At 31.3% G+C, this 25,623-nt stretch overlaps 3 protein-coding genes across 3 annotated transcripts in view; all 3 read left to right on the forward strand.

The window, feature by feature from the left end:
- LOC111632899 (probable G-protein coupled receptor 19) overlaps positions 1-4,691 on the forward strand; it is a 14,075-nt gene extending 9,384 nt beyond the window's left edge. Inside the window, exons 3-4 of the mRNA XM_023377424.1 lie at positions 701-1,351; positions 1,431-4,691. Coding sequence (XP_023233192.1) covers positions 701-1,351; positions 1,431-1,715 — 936 coding nt within the window. The 3' untranslated portion in view covers positions 1,716-4,691. The remainder of the gene's footprint in view (positions 1-700; positions 1,352-1,430) is intronic.
- Positions 4,465-8,161, forward strand: LOC111632891 (bifunctional 3'-phosphoadenosine 5'-phosphosulfate synthase 2-like). Its single transcript, XM_023377415.1, has 5 exons — positions 4,465-4,548; positions 4,850-4,979; positions 5,562-5,704; positions 5,779-5,904; positions 7,342-8,161. The coding sequence occupies exons 1-5, from the start codon at positions 4,465-4,467 to the stop codon at positions 7,585-7,587; spliced, it is 729 nt and encodes a 242-aa protein (XP_023233183.1). The 3' UTR covers positions 7,588-8,161.
- An 8,466-nt stretch (positions 8,162-16,627) lies between these two features.
- LOC111632900 (hydroxysteroid dehydrogenase-like protein 1) lies at positions 16,628-17,752 on the forward strand. The gene has a single exon (XM_023377426.1). It carries the CDS (start codon positions 16,850-16,852, stop codon positions 17,744-17,746), a length of 897 nt encoding a protein of 298 aa, XP_023233194.1. The 5' UTR covers positions 16,628-16,849; the 3' UTR covers positions 17,747-17,752.
- Positions 17,753-25,623: the final 7,871 nt, after the last annotated feature.

A 25,623-nucleotide genomic window follows, 5' to 3' on the forward strand; every position in this document is an offset into this window, starting at 1 on the left:
TAAACCAGTATTTAAATTCATTGACAAAAAAGTTATAATTAAGGATGAGGCATTGGGAATCAAACAAAACTTTATTAGTGCAAATATAATGATGTTGATAGTGATCACAATATTAGAGCAAAGGGACAATTTTCTGTGGAACATTAGTGTAATTTAAAAGAACCTTTAGTAATTTGTAGGACCACCTCTTGTCTTGATACACGCAACAATACAGTTGGGCAAGGGAGTATCCAGGCATTGTTTGCTATTCTGTAACAGATTTGATCACAGATGTTCCAAATCCATTGTATTGATACTTGTAGATGGCTAAGCTGGGCATTTCATCTGGTTCCACAAATGTTCAGTAGATGACAAATTTGTAGACTGCAGGTCATGGAAGTATGGCAACATTCCTGGGAAAGCCTAACTCTGTCCAAGCATTATTTTGCTGGAAAATGGTTGTTTGCAGCCCTGCCATGAAAGGAAACACATCAGGATATGCCATCAAGGGCTCTACCACTATTAGTGGTTGTCAACTGTCATTCCAAATGGCTCCCAGACCATCATGCTAGTATTGGTGACAGTCTGCCATTTAACAGCAAAGACAAAATTGAAATAAAACTAAAAAAAAAAAAAAAAACAAGGATCTTATACTTGGATAAATACTATATTTTAATATATATATATAATAATTTTATATATTTCTAATTTAAAATTTCAGGAAATAAAATTTATATCAGAAAGAAGAATGATTGTTTTACATGTCATTGCAAGTTTTGTGGTGATTATAGTATTTTTTGCTGGAATTTTTGGTAATTTAATGGTATGTGTGATATTCTTCAGAAGTCGCTTATTTTACACACACAAAAACTCCCTCCACATCAGTTTAGCAGTCGCCGATTGTATATCATGCTGTTTTAATTCATCTCTATGTTTAGCTTCCATTGTTATAGGCCCTAAATCATCATTGAATTCTGCCTTATGCCAAACTCAAGTTACAATTTATACAATAGTCTATACCATTAATTTAGTGACATTAGCAACCATCTGCATCTTACGAACTTTAATTTTACTGTATTCAAGAAAGAGAGTACCAAAAAAGCTGACTTATACATTTATTATTATTTCTTGGCTGATGGGTATTTTATTGAGTATTCTTAGTAATACACTATTTGAAGATGATTTCTATGAAATGTGTGCATCAGTGGATATAAAAACTGGAAAACTTAATTTTGGGAGATTGATAGGTGTTCCAATCGTCATCATTTGTTTTGTAATTATTTTGAGCTGTTATTTCATTGTTTTAAGGAAGAGATTTAAAGAAAATGTTCTTAGGATTTATCCTGTACTGGGAGATGCAATCAAATACCAGGTAATTCTCTGTATATTTATTACTTAATTATTCATTTAGAATTCTTTCTTTATATTTACTTATACTCTTCCAATTTCAGATAACATCTTCAGTTAAAGATCCAGTAGTTCTTCATTCAAATATGACAAGTATCCACACAACATTAATCTTGGGTTTGATACTATTTATATCTTATTTACCTCTAACTCTTCTGACGTTTATTCCACCAGAACGAATGGAAGACAGGCATTCTTGGTTTCTTTTTGCTTTTTCTATTTCGTTAGTAATGAGTATGTTAAATCCTTATGTTTATAGTTTAAGATGTGCTGCTTTTCAGAAAGAAGTTGCTAAATTAACAAAGTTTACATTCTGTTGTAAAAAATAGAATTAAATAATTACTTTTCAATAACATTTTAAGAAATATATGGCAAACCTTTATATTTTAATTATGTTGGGATTACAAAAAACTGGGATTTTTTTTCTAATATTAATTTTTCTTTTGTAAATAGTTTTCCAAAAGTACCAGATTTCCTTACTTGATATTGATAATATCTTTTGGAATATACAATAATAATATGTGGAAACCATAAGCATTTTTCCACATATTAATATAATAATAATAATAATTTGTAAAAGTATGGATGATTGCATCCAAATTGTTTTTATTCATCACTTACACTGACTGACTATTCATGCTATAAATTATCAGCCTAATGCCACAAGAGATGTGAGTTTGAACATTATCTGGATCCTTGATTTTTCATGAATACTGTGAATTGGAAAGTCATTTTTTCACCCTTTGCCTACATGGTTCCCATCACTGACTTTAATGCTGATCATGTTCGCTCAAAATGGGCATAATTGAGTTTGGCCACAGTCTACAGTCCATCGATTCTTTGTATTAATAGATCATTTTAAACCATTGCATCTGTTAATGTTCTTTAAGATATTATGTAGAAAAGATACACGAAAAGAAATAAATTTATTTAATTGTAATTTTAAAGTACAAAACAAATAGTTTCATCTATTTAACCTATTTAAAGTTCTGAGTTAGCTTTAAAATGCAATAAGTAAGAAACACAGATTTAATCCATTTATACTTTTCAAATATTTGTTCATAAACTAATATAGCATTATTAAGTCTAAGAATAGTATTAACCTAATTTGATTGAAGTTTGAGGTTTGCTACTTTTGTAACATATACATAAGAAATATTTGGATGAATATTAAATTTCAAAAATCTCTTTTAATACAAATAACCAATTAGCTACTTAAATTGTGTTTTAACACAAAATAATACTTTACACAACAAAATTTACCCCCATTCACAGAGCCAAATTATTTTGTTTAACAATATTATACATATATTCATATAAATTGCAAAGCGTGAAACTTAATGTATAAATCAACAATTACAAATGTTACACCATTTAAAATTTGAATACATTGCTAATTAAAGTAATGTTAGAAGTAGTGTTGGATATTTAAATTATTTAGTCTAAATCTGACTGATAAATATGTTACATCAATTACCATATTTAGTTGGAAATAGGTTAAAATTAGTTTTAAAAGTTACATATTTCATTATATACTCCTTTTGGAAATACTTGAGTAGACAAATTAATACCATTAAAGATTTTTCTTTGTGTGTTTGCATTCTTTGTAACAGTACCCTATGTAATATAGACGGTCCTTATTATTATTATTGTAAATAGAAAGAAGTGGGATATTTTGCAAGATACTTTAAGTAGCCATCACATTAATATTCTGTAATAATCTCTAGAAAATCCTAGAAATCTAGTACTTTTACTAAAATTTATGACATCAATTAAGTTGGTGGATAAGATAATCTTAGTAACACTCAGATTTTATCATATTATCGTTTCGCTTTCATTTGAAATTCTTATCTGGAATCAACCTGTTACATTTTATCGAAAGTATCAGGTCCATGCATTTCTACTTAACACGAGAAACACTTAACGATGTTTCCGGTGTTAACTTAGATTTTTTTTTTCTCTTTTTAAACTCTAGCCTTGGGCTGTAAGAAGGCATCTTATTAGCAAGTCCATTATGGGTTCGGCTAGGCCCACAGTGGGGGCGAGAGGTGAGGGAAGGATAATGGTAACAATTTAACCTTTATACTGTACATATAAATAAAATTCCATTGAAAGATACATACCAACATATATTATTTTTAGTCAGACTTTTTGTAGTAAATCTGAAATATTTTGTCTATTGGGCTATTTTCAAAATTAGCTTCGCCTTGAATAAATTAATGTACTGTAAATCTATTTCACAGAATTGGTTGACTTTAATATTGGGGATGGCACAGAGTGTAACGTCAGCATGAAGGTGTCTAAAAATTGTGGCCCGGATTCACGAAAGCGTCGCTAATTACAACGTCGTATTCTCGCGACGTAGTTAATTACGACAAATTTACGACAAAACACCGGTGATTGGTCGGATGGCCGAGCGGTCAAGATGGCAGTTCTGGGGGACCCGGGATCGAATCCGGTCGGGCCAAGGAAACCCCAGGAATTTTTCGGGGGGTGGTCCGTTCGGATATGTCCCTCACCACCGTCCCTCACTACCCGGTCGCCCCATGCGGGCCTGGCCGACCCCATAATAGGCCTGCTATAAGAGGCCCTCTTAGTGCCCACAGAGCGGAGAGTATATAAAAAAAAGGTCACAAATACAGTAATACCGAACAACAACACAAATTTTATTTTCACAAATTTAATTATTGTCATTATGTATTCAAAATATAACATTAAATCGGGCTCCAAAACTGTTCAGTACGGTTCATGAATGAACGTCTAGCAACGTTGCTATATCAGTTACTAGATAATATGATTGGGTACAAAACGAAATTTTCGTCTAGAGACACTTGCTCGCTAGGAGCACTTCTGCTAGGATACAGTATGACCAATCTTTCGTGAAAACTCCCTAAACGGACCCGAAATTCCCTTTAAAACTAACAGAAACAGAGTTCCCCTAAAAAGTGAAACAGGTTCTCCTTAAATAGTTTTGCTCCAAGTGCAATGAATATCAATAAAAGTATTAGTCGTTTGACAATCCAGAGAAACGAATTTTCACTTTAGGGCGTAGACACGGGTGAGCAAAAGCATCACGCGATGAAGCGACCTGAGCCATGGTCACCTAGATATCTACCAGGCCTGAATCTGACGTATCGTGACGTTACAGGAAGAATTCGTGTTGTAAATAACTATTCCGTCTAAAATACGCTTTATGAGGATAAAAATTCATGTTTCGTCAACATTATCATGAAAAAATAGTTTAAATAGCACTAATTTGATATCGGATTTTAATAATACTAGAGCTAATTTCTTTTAATTCGAGAATTTTTATACCTGTATTAAAAATATAATAAATAACTCAAGCCTTTATTTTTAAATCTCAAAACAATAAACTGTATTATAACAAAGATANAAGTTATTCTATATTTTAATCATTAATATTTATTATAATGATACAAACAAAATAAATTTATTATTTTAGGCAGATGCAGTATTTGCTTTTCAATTAAGAAATCCTATCCATAATGGGCATGCATTACTGATGCAGCAAACTAGAGAAAGTTTATTAGAAAGAGGTTATAAAAAACCAGTTTTATTGCTTCATCCATTAGGTAATTAAATTACAATTACTTAATATCAATAACTTTTAAAAATAACAGTACTGAAAATTCATACTGATGACTTCAGAAACATTTAAAATTATTATTACGTCAAATTTGTTGCATAGTAACAAATACAAAATTGGATTATAATTTTATTATTAAGTAGTCATTAAACTAAAGTTGATTTTTAAATCATTTCTCAATTAAAAAATTATACTGTTTCTCTATATATTATTTGCTATGTTATGTTTTGACTTGTAGAGATTATTAATGAATACACATTAGAAAATTTAAAAAGTTAGAAATGTGCAAATTTAATGAAAGAAAAGAAATTTGTTAGTTTTTTTCTTCAATCATAAAAGAACTATTAGAATTTTATAATTAAAATATAATTAAAATGCAATCCAAAAAAGATGATAACTTTGTACAAATATTTTAGAATTTTTGTATTAAAACTTTAATAAAAAATTAATTTTGCTTTTACAAATTATAGGCAAGAATTTATTGCACTTCTTACCATTGCTTTTTATATTCTCTTGTATTTAATTTTATTTAAAACATTGACTTAAATGAATAAATTATTGAATTTAGGTGGCTGGACAAAAGAGGATGATGTCCCTCTTTCTGTAAGAATGGAACAACATCAAGCAGTATTAGAAGAAAAAATTTTAGATCCGGAAAATACTGTACTTGCTATATTTCCCTCACCAATGATGTATGCTGGACCAACAGAAGTTAGTACAATTGCCAGTTTTTACAGAATAAAGTAATTGATAAATTTTTAACATAACTTAATTTTTTTTATTAGGTACAATGGCATGCAAAGGCTAGAATGGCAACTGGAGCTAATTTTTATATTGTTGGAAGAGATCCTGCTGGGATGCCTCATCCTGATACTAAAAAAGATCTATATGAACCAAGTCATGGTGCTAAGGTAAATTTCATAAAAATTATTTATGATAATTATTCAAATAAAAATTATTTTTATAAAAGTATACTTATTTTCTTGGATAATACTTAAAATTAATAAAAGTATTTTTTGATGAAGTTGTTATTCAGGATATACCTAATTTAGAAAGTTTTAAATTTTTTTATCAGGTTCTTTATGGTAATATTATATGTTTGCAGTATAAATTTGCCAAATTTTTCATTGATTAGCTAATTAAAAATTATAAACAAAATCTGACTCTCTTAGTTTTTAATGAGTAAAATAAAGCTGCTTATGATACTACAGTGATCTGATATGATAGTAATTTAAAATTAGTCTTTATTTTAAAAAGTTCAATTTTAATAGTCAGTTTAATTATATAATAATAATAATTGATGCTTTACCCATGACTCTTTAGTTGTCCATCCCAAATGTTTCATGTTGCTTTAGGATGCACCCATATATATTACAATTTGTAATAATTTTTTAAACAGTATTAGTTATGCATACATTAATTAAATGACTATTAGATTTTTAAAATATTATTTGTAAAGAAAAATCTGTGATAATAGAAAATGAAATTTCTGTTATTTAAAATGTGAGGCAAAATAATTTAAAACTAAGCCAAACGATCACTGTAATTAATTAAAGTAATTTAAGAAAAAGTAAAAAAAAGTTAGAACAGGAGGTGGCACTTAAGCTAATCATTGAACAGACATTTATGGCAGTCTGAAGCATTGATTTTCTTGTAGGAGGCTAAAATATTTGATTTTTTGAGATTTCAGATTTTTCTGGTAATATACTCAATGCCCTCTTTCAAATACAGTATTTCATTTTTGTGTAAAAATGCTGCTTTACTCAAGCATTTTGTATGAGTGAGTGAGCCAGTCAGTAAGAGTGTAATGTAGCTTTATAATACAGTAGTTTAATAATATATATAATACAATATGATTTACATTAAATAGTTTAATACAGTGTTAGTTAATGTTAACAATGAGAACAATTTCTCTGTTGAGGGGGAATTTTACAAATAATTTGAGAAAAATACATCTAGGAATAGTAAATTTAAAATTTAAAAATATTAAATTACAAACCAAGAGTAGTTTAAGAATCATCTATGATAATAAAATGAAGACAATATACAAATTGTTCTAAATTTATACTGAATATTGATATGTCAATACAATTTAAAATGTGACAAGTTAAAAGAATTTGATTTGCCATTTCTTTTTACTGTAAATGATGGTTTTGAATTTCATTTCATGTATTAAAATATAAAATGCAAGAAATTTATTAAATCAAAATCCATACTGAAATTAATATGAATGCTTTGAGCAAATGGTTATTATTTATAATTTGTTTCTTAACTGAAACAAATGAAATTCTGAATTTGGAAATAAGAAAACTTTAAGGTATGAAGGTTTTTTCTTTTTATTTTTGCAGGTTTTAACAATGGCACCTGGTCTAACCCAATTAGAAATAATTCCCTTCAGAGTTGCAGCTTATAATAAAAACAAAAAACGAATGGAACTATTTGATGTTAATCGTAAAAATGAATTTGAATTTATTTCTGGTACATACATGAGGTCACTTGCACGCAATGGACAGACACCACCAGAAGGTTTTATGGCACCAAAGGCGTGGAACATTTTAGCTTCTTATTATAGATCACTTGTAACAAATGCTTAAACTGTGATTTGGAATTGAAGCATGCAGACAAACAATGCCCAAATTTAAAATAAAAACTAATAATAATAATAATAAAATTAAAATAGATATTAAACATTCAGTTCTGGTTAGCTGCTGAATGTTTTGATTACTATCAAAATTTTAAATAAAGAAAATTGATTATATATATTAGAATGTCTCTCGCCTCTTAACCATAATTTTTATCTTCCAGATTTCACAAAACGCATAACACAGCATTGCCTGTCTGCACACTTCATTTCAACAAAAACTAATTTTAAATAAGTCAAATACCACAATAAAAAAAATGCTGCTTTTTGACATCAAAATCGTGGACCAATAATTGTTTTATACTTGTTAAACATATAAATTAATTATAATTATTTCTACACATCTATAAATTTTATTAAAATTAAAAATTATACGAGCAATTTGTTATCTGCTCGCTATTTTGGGATATAATTCACTTGTATAAGCATTAAAGTTATATCCCCTTATCTATGTTTGATGTAATGAAGGAACATAGATTTTAAAATTAAACTGCTCAGATGCAGTTGTTATTTATTGTAAAAAAAAAAGAAAAAAAATACCAATACAAAATTAATAAAGTTGAGTTTATTGATTCATTTTTATATACTTATTCAATTACTAAATCAAACTGGTCTAATGCATGAATTAAATATACAAAAATATCAAATATTTATTAATGTAATCGTTTGAAATTTTTTTACATAATTTATTTTTTCAAAGGGTTATTTTTTTTAAAATTTATATTGTGTATTATCTTGTATTAAAATTTATTGGAAAATTGTCATTGGTTAGTAATTTCAGGTCAATTTTTGGAAAAAGAATGTTTTTAAATACATAGTAGCTTTATTATATTAAACAGATTTTTAATAATAATAATATATGTAATAATATCATTATATATCATGAGTAAATAAACAGATAATCATGAATTGGACTGTTAGAAAAACTTTTGTTGTTACTTTCATATTAAAAATTAAAATTATTGTTAAAAATATAAATGGATATTAAGTAAGGGAGGAAGAAACAAAATCTATACAAAAATCAACTTCTCTGTTTTTATTACATGATTTCATAGTCATATCTATAAAGCAGTTTATCATCAGTGAAGTGGATGACCAGATGGTGAATGAAAGGTAACATTTAATCTGATTACAACTTAAATGAACGTTGTTCACATAGTGAATGGTGAGTTTTATTGAATTTCTTGTATTAATAATATAATTTTTATTATACAAATTGTACAGCTGAATTTATATATTGTATTTATCCAAATATGACTTCTTTTCCAAAATTCAGCCAAACCTCTTTTACGAATATTTTACCTTATTTAGGTTTTTATTTTTTGTTCTTATAGATAATGAATGCCTTTAAGGCCTGAGTTAACCCCAAATTTAAATTAAATAAGTTCATTAAAAGTTTTTAATTTCTAAACAATGTAACTAGATACAAAAATAAGGTGGTTATTAAATTACAATATATATTATGAATATTTGGTGCAATCTATGAAAGTCAGAAAAGTAAATATTTTGCTGTAGAGCAAAAAATATAATCAAAATCAAAAGTTGATTTTTAGATTTCGATGCTAGATGTTTCTAGTAGTGTTTGGCTAGCTATAAATAACCTCTAAAATATTCCTCTTAATCTGTATAATATGTACTTGAAAAATGAGAATTGATTTTCCTGACTTAACATACCTTTTTTACAGATTGCATCTCATACACAATTTGTATGATCATTTTTATTTTTATTATTAATATATACATAAGTAAAACTACAAAAGAGTTATTTGTATAAAACCTTCTCATGAATGTTTTAAAAACTGTGAAGGTTAAGTTGTAAAGAATATTCTATATTTTTTAAGTGAAACATCAAAAACAAATTAGATAATCAAAACTGATTTGTTTTTAATATCTTATTATAATTCAGAATTATTGTTCTTACTTGAATTATGAACTAAATCACTTGAAAATTCCATGTCCCTTTATTATACTATAATACATCATTTGCACTTCCATTTAGTTATTTGAAATGCTTCACTTTTTGAATGTGTTTACAATGACTTTTAATATAATTTACAGACAAGGTATTATCCATTCATAAAGCAATGAACATTCAATTTCTTGATAGTTTTGTTTTTAGGGCAATTATCTTTCATACTTCACTCATTCTATCTTTACAAGGTTTTGATGAACTTTTAGTTAGAAATTATCTTGCAGTTTTAATAACTAAACCAGTATTTAAATTCATTGACAAAAAAGTTATAATTAAGGATGAGGCATTGGGAATCAAACAAAACTTTATTAGTGCAAATATAATGATGTTGATAGTGATCACAATATTAGAGCAAAGGGACAATTTTCTGTGGAACATTAGTGTAATTTAAAAGAACCTTTAGTAATTTGTAGGACCACCTCTTGTCTTGATACACGCAACAATACAGTTGGGCAAGGGAGTATCCAGGCATTGTTTGCTATTCTGTAACAGATTTGATCACAGATGTTCCAAATCCATTGTATTGATACTTGTAGATGGCTAAGCTGGGCATTTCATCTGGTTCCACAAATGTTCAGTAGATGACAAATTTGTAGACTGCAGGTCATGGAAGTATGGCAACATTCCTGGGAAAGCCTAACTCTGTCCAAGCATTATTTTGCTGGAAAATGGTTGTTTGCAGCCCTGCCATGAAAGGAAACACATCAGGATATGCCATCAAGGGCTCTACCACTATTAGTGGTTGTCAACTGTCATTCCAAATGGCTCCCAGACCATCATGCTNAACGTCAGCATGAAGGTGTCTAAAAATTGTGGCCCGGATTCACGAAAGCGTCGCTAATTACAACGTCGTATTCTCGCGACGTAGTTAATTACGACAAATTTACGACAAAACACCGGTGATTGGTCGGATGGCCGAGCGGTCAAGATGGCAGTTCTGGGGGACCCGGGATCGAATCCGGTCGGGCCAAGGAAACCCCAGGAATTTTTCGGGGGGTGGTCCGTTCGGATATGTCCCTCACCACCGTCCCTCACTACCCGGTCGCCCCATGCGGGCCTGGCCGACCCCATAATAGGCCTGCTATAAGAGGCCCTCTTAGTGCCCACAGAGCGGAGAGTATATAAAAAAAAGGTCACAAATACAGTAATACCGAACAACAACACAAATTTTATTTTCACAAATTTAATTATTGTCATTATGTATTCAAAATATAACATTAAATCGGGCTCCAAAACTGTTCAGTACGGTTCATGAATGAACGTCTAGCAACGTTGCTATATCAGTTACTAGATAATATGATTGGGTACAAAACGAAATTTTCGTCTAGAGACACTTGCTCGCTAGGAGCACTTCTGCTAGGATACAGTATGACCAATCTTTCGTGAAAACTCCCTAAACGGACCCGAAATTCCCTTTAAAACTAACAGAAACAGAGTTCCCCTAAAAAGTGAAACAGGTTCTCCTTAAATAGTTTTGCTCCAAGTGCAATGAATATCAATAAAAGTATTAGTCGTTTGACAATCCAGAGAAACGAATTTTCACTTTAGGGCGTAGACACGGGTGAGCAAAAGCATCACGCGATGAAGCGACCTGAGCCATGGTTACCTAGATATCTACCAGGCCTGAATCTGACGTATCGTGACGTTACAGGAAGAATTCGTGTTGTAAATAACTATTCCGTCTAAAATACGCTTTATGAGGATAAAAATTCATGTTTCGTCAACATTATCATGAAAAAATAGTTTAAATAGCACTAATTTGATATCGGATTTTAATAATACTAGAGCTAATTTCTTTTAATTCGAGAATTTTTATACCTGTATTAAAAATATAATAAATAACTCAAGCCTTTATTTTTAAATCTCAAAACAATAAACTGTATTATAACAAAGATACGTGAACTTTATAAATTATGCTTTAACGACTTTACAAATTTATATTTAGTAATGCATTTTTATTATAATTATTTAATCTTTTAACTAAAATTCAAAAATTTTTTTCGAAAATAACAGAAATAACCTTGCATATATATTGAAAATTCTTTTCGTACACTGCATATAGGTTTTTACTAAAATACAATTTATTGCAATATACAAGACTTACTGAAATGATGTTTTTAAGAAAATATAATTTAAAATAAAATAATATTTAGTTTACATAGGTGTTTGATTAATCTGTGGTGGGCAATAAAACTGAAATGAACTATTATATTTAATTTTTCCACTTATCTGCGTGTAGAAACATCGATATAAATATTAATTTATATAAAAGTAATTAATAGACAAATATAAAATTATATATTGCAATAAGAATCAGCGGAAATTTATTAAGTTAACTTATAAGAAAATCAATACAAGTGTAGAATGAAATGTTGCAATAATTCACACGTCTGTCTCTCTCACTTTTAGCATACTGCATTTCTAAACACATTCTTAACATCATTATAAAATACAAATTTACATTTATGTTGCAAACTCCTTTTTAAATGTATAGCAATACAAATTTTTATATATAACAGACTAAAAACTGTATACGTGTTTACATTAAACCCATACACAGTATATATTAATCCTGTATTAGTTATTTTAATGTTTATTACCAAATACAGTACAATAAGCACACTTCTGTTGTATCTTTCAAAATATTAAAACTTTATATAAATAAGTTTTACTATGTAATATAATACAACTAAATATAAAAAGAAACCAAATACTGTATACTTATGTGTTATTAATTAACGCCCAATCGAAAAGAAACAGGTAGACTATATAAATTCTTATTAAAATTTATAGTTTAGCCTATTTGTTCTCGTTTGGACATTACTTAGGCGACGTTATTAATTGAAAATATGTATTTTTTGGGGGGCATTGTATATAATACTTTAATTAAACTCTTTAAGGAAATGATAGTAACTTTATATGTTCACTTTATATATAAATTTTCACGGAGACACAATAAAACTTTATTTCTCACTCGCTTGGAAAAGTGGCCTTTCCCGAGATGAATTCTTGCGCGAGAACAGTCACTAGTCATGTGACTTTTAGAAGATCCTATTCGTAGTCGAAACTGCGTTAATTTAACCAATAGGAACATTTTACATTTTCTTCCTAAACTCTCCGTATAATTTTTTTTTCATTTTAAAAAATAATTTAATACCTTCTGCAACCTCCAAAATCATAATAATGCTGTGTAAAATATATATTAAAATTGCCTTTGAATTGAGTAGAAAATTTAAAGAAAAAAATGAACTTAGATCAAATTTCTAAGGTAATTTTCGTTTTTTTAAATAAAACATAATATAAAAATTTACAATAATATTGTATAAGATTTTGAAAACCAAAGATGATCAATACTCTGATCACTCAACCTGGTTATTATTTTAATAATGAAAAAAGTCCCGCTACTGAAAATGCCCTTTCCAATTCAATGGATGTGGGTTGAATCGTGTTTAATGCATTTAAGAGAAGACAAATGTTATCGAAGATTTCTAGTTCGTTTTCGAGTACTTCTTTTGCTCTCTAGTATTCTCGATTTGTCTACCGCGGCTGATTTAATAGCGGTATCGAGCTTATAGCCCGATAATTCGGCAGTCCGTTTGGCTTTAATAATCAGATTTATGAAGAAAACTTCGTACTTGCAGACTTCGTACTCGTTTCTATCCTCTCCCAATTCGCGCAACCTGGCATAATGCAGTTATCGAAGCTACTGGGCATTGTTAAAATTAAGACTGCATCGGCGCAATTATTCAAGATATTACATGTTCTGACAAGTAAAGAATTTTCAGAGTCCTGCCACAAATACATATTGATTATTGAAAATCTGTGGAATGTCATAACGAGCAAAAATTAAAAAAAAAAAAAAAACTAATAAGTAGGTTTAAAATTACTAAGTTTGAGTTAATTATACTTTCTATTTGCAAAATTGCCTCAACCTTAACACGAAAAAAGTGAACCTTTAAGAAATTTGCTGGATTTCCCGAGTTAAATAACAGCGGGATCCCGTTTGAGAAACCATAATATAATTATTGTCTTAATATCGATTCATCACGTATACAACCGTAACTTCGATAGTACCGTCGAAGTGAAAACTTTGCTAGTGGATACAGACTTCCACCGCAATCCAAGCGCAAACGCAAATAGGTCACGTGATTGAAAGTATTTACGGCAAGTGTTTGCGCGCTCGTTTTTACTCTAGTCTCGGTCTTACAGCATTTGCACAGCTAAAAAACGTACAGTATACAGCAATGGACGACCGGATGGCCGAGCGGTCAAGGTGACAGCCTACCACTGTGGGGAACCCGGGATCAAATCCGGACGGGTCGAAAAATTCCTGGAGATTTTTCGACCAGTGGGTGGTTCCCATATCACAACTCTAAGCAAATTGCATCTGCCCCACCAAATGGCACTACAAAGTACAAAGAGGCTGTATCTTAATCATAGGTAGGATCTGCCACCTGGTAATCACCAAGGTGCCTGTACGTTTAAAGTCGAACCTGGGCTAAGTGCTCTGGCTCTGGCGATACAACCCAATGGGTCGTAGATCGCCAGTGGATCGTCCGAATATGTCAAGTCCCGTCCCTCACCACCCGGCTGCCCCATTGTGAGCCTAGACGAACCCGTAAATGGGCTTACTAAAAGAGGCCCTCTTAGTGCCTACAAGGCGGAAAGTTTTAAAAATATAATAATATATAGCCTTTAATAATTTACCGATTACAGAAGTATAATGATCGCAAAGATTTTCGATAACCGGTTTCTTGACAATAGGAAATAAATTTTCCTATTGTCAAAAAAATGTTATAAACTTTACTATTTTTATTATTATTATACACAGTATTGAAGAACAGAATAAATTAAATTTTTATAAATTCAATATAAAAGTTTTAATATTTTAATAAAAGTATTTTTTTTATGTTGACAGTTGATTAATTTTGAATAAATTCCTCTTAGATTTTGCTGGCCATCCGCCAGCAAAATCTAAGAGGAATTTATTGAATTATGGGTAAAATTTATTGAATTTATAAAAAACATATTCAACATATGCACTACAGTATACTTTTGGCTATGTTTGGTGACCTTCGTGTGATTGGTGTATCGCATTTTGAAATCAAAAATGTCTTCCCAGAATTGCAACACGTTGCAATTCAACTTAGTAACTTCCCAGAATTTACTAAGTTGAATTACGTGATTAGACATTAAATACCAGAGATTAACTTTCTAGATTATAATTATTTGGGTAATACCAGTACAGTGGAGCCTCTATATTTGTCATTAATCTGTTCCTAAGGATGTAACGAATATGGAATATGAATATAGAAACAATTTTTCTCATAATAAATAACTGATATTCAATTAATCCGTTCCCATCCTGAAAAAAAAGGTACAAGAATAAAAATTTGTTGTTTGTAAAACTTTATCTTTATTCTACTAAATAAATACAGTATAGTAGAAGGGGAAGAACAGTATTATTAATATAGTACTGTATTATTGTTTAGAAGACATCAATTAAAACATTACGTAATTCCAATTATGATCGTGGGGTCTGTTTTGCCGATGATTCAGTAGCATTCGATTTAATAAAGAACTTGGTCAGTGTTGTATGTTTTTGTCTGCTTTTTAAAATTTTTCTGAAATAGTCAATTACATTATCATTGAATGTATTTGTATTTTGGTTGACAATAGCAACATTTAGGTGCCACTTTGGAGCGATTGGAACTTGGTTTCTCGCATTTGATTGTTTTTCAATAATTCAACAGCACATACAAAGCAGACTGATTAACTACGGCTAGCTTACAGTGGCTAGAATATATAGTGTGTCGTTCGTGTCTAAAAACAGGTTCCGANCCGATGCGAGTGCCCTCTGGTGAGGCGTAAAAACGAGAACCTAATGTAGTTTAGGGATAAAATAGCGAACGACACACTATATATTCTAGCCACTGTAGCTAGCTGATGGGCGCGGGCGTGCGATTGTAGTGCCACTTCCAGTGTTTGGAATGACCACGAATACAGAAAATACTGACGAATATGGAAAAAAAAGTCGTCAAAATGTGACGAATATCGAATATTACGAATATAGAGGTTCTACTGTACTGTAATAATTTTTGTTTATAAATATTTCGTTACTCAATAGCTTATATACAGTATTCCAGTATTTCGCTGCTTAATATAGTCAAGTTTGGTCATACGTAGATAATTGTTATCCTTCGTGTAGATAGTTTTCGTCCTTGACACTGTATTTTATGCGCTTAAAATGATAAATGTTCTACACCTACTCAACTGTCCCTTTAATTAACGTTGCTTTTTTCCGGGTTTCGTGAAATATCACGCCTCCACGCAAACAATAAGGGGACTTCAAACTAAATACTACAACCATTTTATTCTATTTCGTAATTTTAATTCTACAATAATTGTATTTTGTCTTAAATCGACTAGTCGCACAGGAGCTTCTAGGTTATATCGCCCCGTAGTAAAGTGTGACCAGTTGATCATGTGATAGTAGTTGTATACGTGTGTGACGGTCGTTACGCCGGAATAATGCCTTCCGGGAGGTTTTTTAAGGGTAAGCGGCCCATATTTCAGGTGTTACAGACGTGGAGAAAACCCGGAAAAATCCACGTGGCCAGCCCGTCCGGGCGAGACGACCGAACTCCCGGTGTTCAGGAAACGGAACCGCTTGATCACTGGTGGACCAAAAATTGTATTTTATACAAATTTTTCAATATCGAAAGGACAAAGGGTACTGCGATTGAAAACCCATCATTAGTACCACTATTCCTGCAAAATATGTTTGTATGTATTAATGCTACTCAAGTGATAAGTTTTAACTGTTTCTATATAATTTTTTTTTTATTATTTCATTGAATTTCTGAGCTTTCAAACTCTTGCATTCCTACACCCGGGTCTAATGGGCCTAGCAGAAAATCCGCCATTGTTACAAATATCAGAAATAATATTAATTTTAATCATGAAAACACTAAACAACTTTTTATCTATAATTATTTCGTAATTTTACGGACACAATATTGTCTTAGCAGATAAAACAGCAGAATGCTTGTAATTGGTCGCGGGTTGGCGCATGGTCAATGGGCTGGCCACGTGGAGTTTTTTGGTTTTTCCTTGTTATAACAATGCAACGTCATTTGTACACTTTAACTTATTCTCCAATCAAATTTATATAATACTTGCATAAAGAAACCCGAGAAGAACCAAAGCAGATTGGCAGAGCATATTGTATTACGATAACAACATGAATGCAAGCGAGTGTTTTCTGGTATCTGTTGGTATCATTTTTGTTACTTCATGTACGATGAGACTTTTGAAAGAGATTTTTCGGATGATACAGCTCTATGTATCTCCAAGCTTTTTAAATCATCACCCGAAAAGATTTGGAGAATGGGCCGTAATCACCGGTGGGAGTTCCGGTATTGGAAAACACACAGCCCATGAGTTAGCAAAGAGGGGTTTGAAGGTAATGCTTATTAGCAACGAACTAGAAGAACTGGAGGCTACGGCTAAGGACATCGAAACAAAATTTGGAGTCGAATGTTGTTACGCTCTGGCTAATTTGACTGGTGGAAAAGAGGATTATGACAATCTGTGGAGTAAAATAGAAGACAAAGACGTCGGGATTTTTGTAAATTGCGCTGGAATCGCCGGTAGATTACCGTGTGATTTTCTAAACGAAACCGAAAGTAACACACTAACAATGATAGCTTTGAACGTGAAAACTGTAATCAGTACTACTTACAGAATGACTAAGATGTACGCCAAGAAAAATAAAGGAATTGTTATTAATGTTTCATCGGCTTCTCCGATACATCCATTTCCTTACTTAGCCATTTATTCCAGCTGTAAAAAGTTCATAGATATATTTACCAAAGCGGTCAACGTGGAATTCGTAGATAAAGGCATAATGTTGCAATCACTCCTTCCGTTTTTCGTTCAAACTAGAATGACAAACAAACTGATCACAAAAAGCGTGTTCGTTCCTCTGTGTGAGAAATTCTGCAAAAGTTGGATAAAATGTATCGGAAAGGAACAGAGTTACACTGGTTACTGGTTGCACGAAATTCTATTTTATTGTATTTCCTGCTACGGATACTCTCCTTATACTCTCCTCAGATATTTACTTGTAAGAAACTGAGAGATACATAATTTCATCATTTCAATTTTTTTTTTTTTTTGTAAAAATAAACGTATTAAACTTTACTTATGTTTAATAAAAATTTTTTTATAATTTATTTCTTATTCTTTATTTATTTTTTTTTCTAATAATAAAAGAAAAAACGACCGAACACTGGTAATTGATTGTGGGTTCGCGCCTGGTCGACAGGGTTGGATACGTGCAATTTTTTGGGTTTTCTTGACGTTTATAATACCTAAATAGGGGCCAATTTCTATAAAAGTTCTCCCGAGTGGCATTTCCCTCGGCAGATCGCCCACGTGTCACGTTACCGTAAACAAAGAACAGTTCCACGTGATTTACAATAGACAATTTTTATCGCACAGTTACTCAAAGTATTTGAATATATTTTTATAATAAATTATATGTTTAAGTGCTTTTGTTATAGTGTTAACAATATAATTTGACCCCATATTATTTTTCCGGCTATTACGTATAAATAACAAGGAAAAGTATTGAAATGGTATCAAATTTGACCTTCCGAGTTTTTCCAAATTCCTACGTTTTGAGACCATCTTAACCCAAGAAAATGTAGCAACGAGTTGCATAACTTTCTAGGCTCTTAAAAAATAACTTTTACAGTATATTTTATATTATAATAAAATGGCGAAAAACTTAATTTCGGGGTAGAGATGAGTTTTATAAACGCTAATAAGGAATAAAGTCTTTATTAAGTCTATTCTATTCTTCTCCCACCAGGTTCATATGGAGTCTTTATTAAGTCCAACCCACTCGACCTTTATATACAAGCTACCGTGCAAATGACTTACAGCATCCAGTAGGATTGAAGAATGGTCATGTGTAAGTGCGACAATATTCTATTATGAATTGCTGATTTACATACAACGAACGCATAGTTTTTCCTTAACAGACCAATATCAATTTAGAAAATTATTTTAGATTTATTCTTATATTTATAAATACGAGTAAAATATTTAAATTAGTAACACGCAATGGCATTTATTATGCAAATTTTACTATGAGATTATGCAAACGAAGCTCTAGCTGGGAGGCGTCCAGATAACAATAGAAATCTCACAATAACAAACAACAATGGAACGTATTGTAAGTTATTAATTGTAACTATAAGTTGTGAAGTTTTACTCGATGATGTCATAATGTTAAAATGCGCATTGTTTTCACTGATTTGTGTTATTTAACATTGTTTTTAATTATAATTTATCTACGGTACTGTACTGTACTTTATACAAACAGGAGAAAGGATTTTGTTATTCGCGTGCTTTTAAATAATTAATTATTTAACTTTAAACAATGTTAGAAAGTCATTTTGACATTTATTGAGGAAAATTGCATTTTTTTTTTTTTTTTTTTTACGATTTGGTGAGAATTGCTGGTTATGATGTGACGTCACACAATGAATAAAGTAAAAGTCAAACTGTGTTGATTTTGACTTTATTCCTTGAGTGTTGAATTTGATTCGTTTTCTTAATACAATGGTACCTTTAATTCTTATATTATTATAATGAAATACATTAGATTTTAAAAGTTCGTTGAACTTACTCTTTAATAATCGACCTGTCTTGCATTGAATGATTGCTGAAGAAACTGATTTTAATATCGAAAATTAGGTTGAAAAAATGACTTTTTCACCTATTTAATATTCGCAGATTCGACTACACTGTTCGCATCCGAATTAATTTTCCATTGTTTGATGCAAATATAATTAGAATTTTTCCAAGTTTTCCTATTAATACGATCTTTTAAATAAGCAAAATCATAGAAATTTTACGTGGTTATAGTGTTTAAAATCGTAAATCATACTTTATATTATTCCGCTACATTACGTTTTGAGTGCTTTAGCTTTTAAATATTTTTTTATTTAAAGGCTGATTTTAATCTTTTTGCTTATGCACGCGATCTCCAGGAGATGGAGGTAAAAATGTAATGCTTTTTCTATGGGAAAACTTTAAAGTCGTTTAAAATTTCCATAGTAAAAGCATTAAATTTTTAATGCCATTTGATGGACATACCAAAAAGATTAAAATTAGCCTTAATTATGACTTCGATCGACTCGAAGGTGGTTTTTTTTAGTGTAAAAATTTAATATTGCTTTTAAATGAAAAAGTTTACTTTTTTATTTTAAGGAGTCGGTAGTATAATAAATTATTTTTAAAAATAAATTTTTATATGCCTAATAATAACTGTTTATTCTGGAATATTTGGGTACAGGATACCTCGAAACGTTACGTGTACGATCTTAACCGGAGTACTTTATTAATATGACAATCGATAGTGGGAAATCCCGTTGAGTCACTTCAATCGCCTACTTCTAAGCGTCGATAGAGATTCTTCTACATCCCTAGTAAGAAAAGTAAGTCTTATTTCGTAACATTACAGAATAAACTTCCCTTAGACGTATATTGTAATAATCGGTTATCAAATTTTCTTCGCGTAATCAGAGTCGTCGAGAGGAACAACGGGGAATTTTCCCGGTTTGGAGAAAAATTAGGAATCTGTTGTGGTTCCTACCTCTATAAACTAAAGCTATTTTTACTAAGAAGAATTGTTTTTAATGGCAAAAGGGGCCTCTCTAACTCCGTGCCCCATAAGACCTCTCGACTGCCCTGCTCATAATATATTCGCAAATGGAAACGATATATTCGAGTTATATAAATTTTTAAATAAATATGTAACGTTAATTATTCAAGAAAGATGATTGTTAAAATACTTATTCATAGGTGTAAATATTAGGGAAGTAATAAAAAATGTTAAATGGTTCGGTGGTGTCCAAACTACCGCTCCGTATTTCGCACATCATTTATAAATAATAGAAATAGGTCTAGTTTTTGTATTTCGGGAATATACAAAACTCTATTTTCTTTGGTACTGAGAAATAATATAGGATACTTACAGGTTTTAAACTTATCTATGGTTATGTTTATTTAAAAACATTGCGAAAAGCATTGCCGAATGCTACAAAATTCTTTTAAAATTAGTTCAAACGTCGAACCGTTCAATTTTGCATTTGAAGCAAACACGCAAAATCGATTGTTAATAATAATGTGAAAAATACAGAGTTCAAGAGAGGACGAATTTAGGGAGGTGCGTAGGGCAATGGTGTATCGTCCTCCGGGGATATTTCAGAGTATCTCGTGTAGTAAAAAATTTTGTAATCCGTATTGTTTCCTTTTCTGTACCCCCTCTAAAGTGTTCTGGATCCGCTATATCGTTCGTGACCATCAAATAACTTTTTCACCAACGGTTCTTCGGACCTTTACACCGCAGGACAGATAGAGATAAATGTAACCGACCTTCCAAAAATAACATTTTGCGATAAATTTCACTATAACAATTTTAATTTTTATCTGAGGTTATTGTATAAAAACAGACATCAAAAATAAAAATTCAATATACAAATTTTAGTGGTGCCCGGGATCAAGTAGAGAAGGTGGTATTATGGAACCCAACTACATTACAGTGAATTGTAAACAAGGTATCATAACTACACTCACACTTTTTTGTGCGAAAAGTACTTTTTTTTATTTTTTAACTCTTTCTGCCCAGTGCGAAAAGTACCGGTAAGTATTAAACTAAATGTTCCTAATTGGATTTTTCGCTACTGTAACTATAAGTATAGTTTTTGAAGGCTTCTGTATAAAAAGTCAGAAAGTAGGCTTAGGGAAAATCGGGTGGTAATATGGAACCTTACTGTATGTTTTCAAAAAATGCTTTAATGTAACCAAAAACAAATAGGAAAGTAGAAAGAATGTTAAATAATTACAAAAATATTTACTCCAATGTATTTTATCGAAAAAATGCTTTTATAATAGAAAAATATGACCTCCATCAACTATATTCCAGCAGCTCTTTTTCGATATTCTCAGGAGGAATTGGCTTTCTACCTAGTGTCTTTTTCACAAGTTGTCCGGACGAATGTCTGCTCGCAAAGAGAGAGTTCTGAGGAGTTGGGTTCCATATTAAAAGCACCAATGGGGTCCGTATTTCACGCATCGCCATCTTGAGTTAACTTATGTCTCTCAAGACCAAACTTTAAAAAAAACGTCACACAGATTAATATGTACCCCTAAGTCTCTGGAACAGAATACATGCACCAGTGAACCTACAACTACACGATTTATATTTTAAAAATAATTAAATTCACTTAGCATTCAAAACTTTCAATTTTGAAAAAAACAAATATGCTGATTCACTACGGACAACCGCTTAACTGATGTGAAACGGGTTTTCCTCTTGCTATGGATGTCTGCCTAGTGCAGTTCAGCCACAATCCGCTACAGTTCGCCTTTATTATCAGTTTGAAATGGAGGGGTTCCATAATACCACCTTTTCCTCTATATATATGTATATATAAAACAATAAATCCAAAGCTGGAAGTCTCAGTTTATTGTGTGATCGGTGGGGTTATCGTTTACTACAGACTGGAACCGACTGAGGTGGCACGAACCCCATGCTATATTATTTTATTTTGTACTCGTTAAGTTTCTATTTAGTCTACTGTACTATAACTATTAATTTTTACCACACTGTAAATTACATTATGAAAAAATTAATGCGCTTTTTAAAATCCCATTCGTTCAAAAATCCTGCGCATGAACCCGATTTATACTGATGGCAATAACCGAGTAATAACATTACGCGGTATAGATAATTAGGCCACAATTAATGGAAATTCTAATTTTTATTGAATCACGTAATTTAATAATTTGATCTTTTCAACAGGCACTTCGTTTTCAGGTATCTCAGTGCCTACTTTTAAAACGCCACTGTCTGTACTGTTTTCTGTTCTGGAGATTCTGAAAAATTGGTTTTTGACCAATGACTCTCTGTTTGCGCTTCTTAAATTTTATTGCACAATGAGAATAAATTGTTTAAAACAATTCTGAACGGTCTTCTCAGCCACTGCCAAAAGATGTAATGCGTCAAGTAGGGGAATTCTTTTGGCAGTAGAAGTAAAAATAATATCAGAAATAAATCAAGGATAAAGGTAGAAAGAATTAATATCAGTTTGTCTTTATCGTGTAGTTTATCTTAAAATTCTTGTATACATCTCGCTTCTGTATTAGGCAAATTAGATATGATTTTCTCAATCCAATTCCTGATTTAGCCATATTCTCTGGAGATAATATTAGCGTTAACAGTGTCATTGAACGTTTCCTCTCTTTCCACGTCTCTCTTGCTGGTCCACGTATCCTACTGGTAGTACAAGTTGGTTTTTTAAATTTACTCTTTCTGCCTGCTTTCTTGCAGTGTCGTTACACACTACAGTACACGTATCCATATGCATATTATATGGAAATAGGTCCACATAAAGAATTAGTACCGTATATTCCGGCGTATAAGACGACCCCCGACTTTTACAGTTAAAATATAGTTCGGGATATACTCGCCCTATAAGACGACCCCCGACTTTTGAGATTTTCCTGGGTTAAAAAGTCTTCTTATACGCCGGAATATACGGTAAGTTACTTTAAAATTTTCAGTATTATTATTACAAAAATTTTTATTTTTAGTTAACGTAAAGCTTTTATTTTTATAATGTGATTAACTCATTAACCTTTGTACATTAAATGACAAGAAAACCTTTTTTGATTAACCTGTATGACTTTCTTAAATAACAAAAAAGTATTATAATGTGGAAGCAAAGATTGAATGGGATCTGGGATGATTTAGTTTGACACAAAATGGCAGCATAAGCATCTTTTGATCAAATTACAGTAATTATCTATGTTATAGCCTAAATATAATTCGGTCTTGTATAAATAAAATATTATTATAGATGATATAAATTACATAAAATGAGAAATACAAACACTTTTTAATCAACGCATGGTATTCATAGTAAATTTGCTTTTTTCCAAAGTATAATTTATTTAAAATTTATTAATGATACATGATAAGACTGTGCCTGTGATAGCATATTTGTTAATCACAGGAGCCACACACCACAATGGCAAGAAATTGCTAAACAAGGGCCCTTGATATAACCTTGGTTAGCAGCATGAGAAATAAATTTCACATCAGGAGTTTATTTTATGACTAATAAATGTTTGAAACGTTGGCCAACTTTTCCTTTATTTTGTTAATTCCTGACTTGATTTTACATGCCATCTATTAGTATAGATCAATTCTTTATAATGAACTTAAAATTGTTCAATTAATTAAAATTGGGGTATGTTTGGAAGGTTGAATTGGGTATCATTGTCGTTTGTTAAGTTATGGCAATGCAACACTTGGGCAATCTGCCTAGGGGAGATGCTTTCCGGGAGATCTTTTTAAGGGAAACTGGTCCCTATTTAGGCATTACAGAAGTAGAGAAACCCGGAAAACTCCACGTGGCCAACCTGTCCGAGCGAGGCACGAACCCACGACCGAACTCACAGTGTTCGGGGTACAAAGACTGCTTGGCCTAAGTTGGGTATCACTTTTGAGTCCACAATGAAACCCGCTTTGCTTGACATGCAGTAACCAGATTGGGCCAAAAACATATCCTTTGTTGTTTGAATAATGCTTTTGGGTGCAAGGGACTACTCTTCTCAATGCATTCAATTATATAAATGTTCTAGTTTATGGTTCCTTTTAATTCCGTGAAAATGGCTCTAGTGGTCCTTTTAGTCCAACTGTAAACCAGGCAGCTTTATTTTTTAATTTAATGTTCTCCCAGGTAGATTTTGCTCCCTTCTTTAAAGTAAGCTGTAGGATGAGGAGGCAGGAAAGGATAGTAACATTCATCATCCAAGATTACATCAAATGTGACTTTGAAGAGAGAGAACAATCAATTCTATTACATCTGTTAGTGCCAGAAATTAACCCATGTCAATATCTTTTTCGTAGTATTTGTGTGATAACCCACATCTTTTGGCTAACAAGTTGATGAGGCATCTTTACTCTGCAAATCTTATAAGAAACACCTGATTCATTGCCAACAATCACCTTTTTTAGGATATCTAGATCTTTAGCAGCTTCATTGATTGGTTCTCTGCTTATGAATACATGTTCCTCCCATTACCTTTTTTGTTACACTACATTTTTTTGAGGATTTTGTCTAGTCTCACATTATTAAGTCATGAAGAATGTGTACAGAACCATGCAAAATTCTCAACGTCCAGCAAATAATGTACTGTCTGTCTACAATCTTCTGGCTTTTCAAACTTGAAATAATTTCTGCCTGTCCTGCCAGGATTACTTATCAAAAAATTGTCTTACCAGTAGGTCTGGTCTCATTCCAATAATGTCTTTAATCTGTTATTTGGTCAAAACCATAGTCTACTAAGTCTTTTCTATGCTGATATTTGTATAATTAAGTCAGAAAGGCAAAAACAAAAAGTATGATCAGATATAGCACAAAAATAAATTACTAAGTATTATTGTGTGCATTATGGATATTCCTCAGTATTTAACAAATGACTTTTGGCCATTGTCTTTATCCACAATTTAGCTGATGTAGAATCAACACTTCCTCTCAGAAGAGCCTCTGTACACAATGGCAGCTCATTTTCTCCGTTAGTTGAATCACCCATCAATTGCAATAAAATCTTTTCCCCATATTTTTAGTTAATTCTTCTGTTTTGATGCATTACTGGAACAGGTATATTTTTGCAAACATTTCTACTTACTTTTAAAACTTTGGTTTAAAAAAACACTATCTTTTCTGGTTCTATTTCTCTTGAAAATCATGTTTTTTTACTTACCTGATGACATTTCAGCATTTTTTGTTTTCCAAATCTTGCACAAAACTGGCTGTGAATTTTTAACAGTTAGAAGCATTGTATTGGCACATTTTTGATCACCACCATTTCTGATTTTTGTTTTAACTGAAGATATCCCAAGTCATCAACGATCCATCTGTACAAACACGC

Source organism: Centruroides sculpturatus, unplaced genomic scaffold (genome assembly GCF_000671375.1).
Source record: "Centruroides sculpturatus isolate CEXI.00-Female unplaced genomic scaffold, Cexi_2.0 scaffold808, whole genome shotgun sequence".
In the NCBI taxonomy this organism is placed as follows: Eukaryota; Metazoa; Arthropoda; class Arachnida; order Scorpiones; family Buthidae; genus Centruroides; species Centruroides sculpturatus.

Excerpts from the sequence above, each read along its gene's own strand:
- LOC111632891 (XM_023377415.1), top strand. The coding sequence starts at position 4,465 with ATGAAGCGACCTGAGCCATGGTCACCTAGATATCTACCAGGCCTGAAT. Across the intron at positions 4,549-4,849 it reads TTACAGGAAGAATTCGTGTT|GCAGATGCAGTATTTGCTTT; the intron begins GTAAATAACTAT and ends TTATTATTTTAG. Across the intron at positions 4,980-5,561 it reads TTTATTGCTTCATCCATTAG|GTGGCTGGACAAAAGAGGAT; the intron begins GTAATTAAATTA and ends TATTGAATTTAG.
- LOC111632900 (XM_023377426.1), top strand. The coding sequence starts at position 16,850 with ATGAATGCAAGCGAGTGTTTTCTGGTATCTGTTGGTATCATTTTTGTT.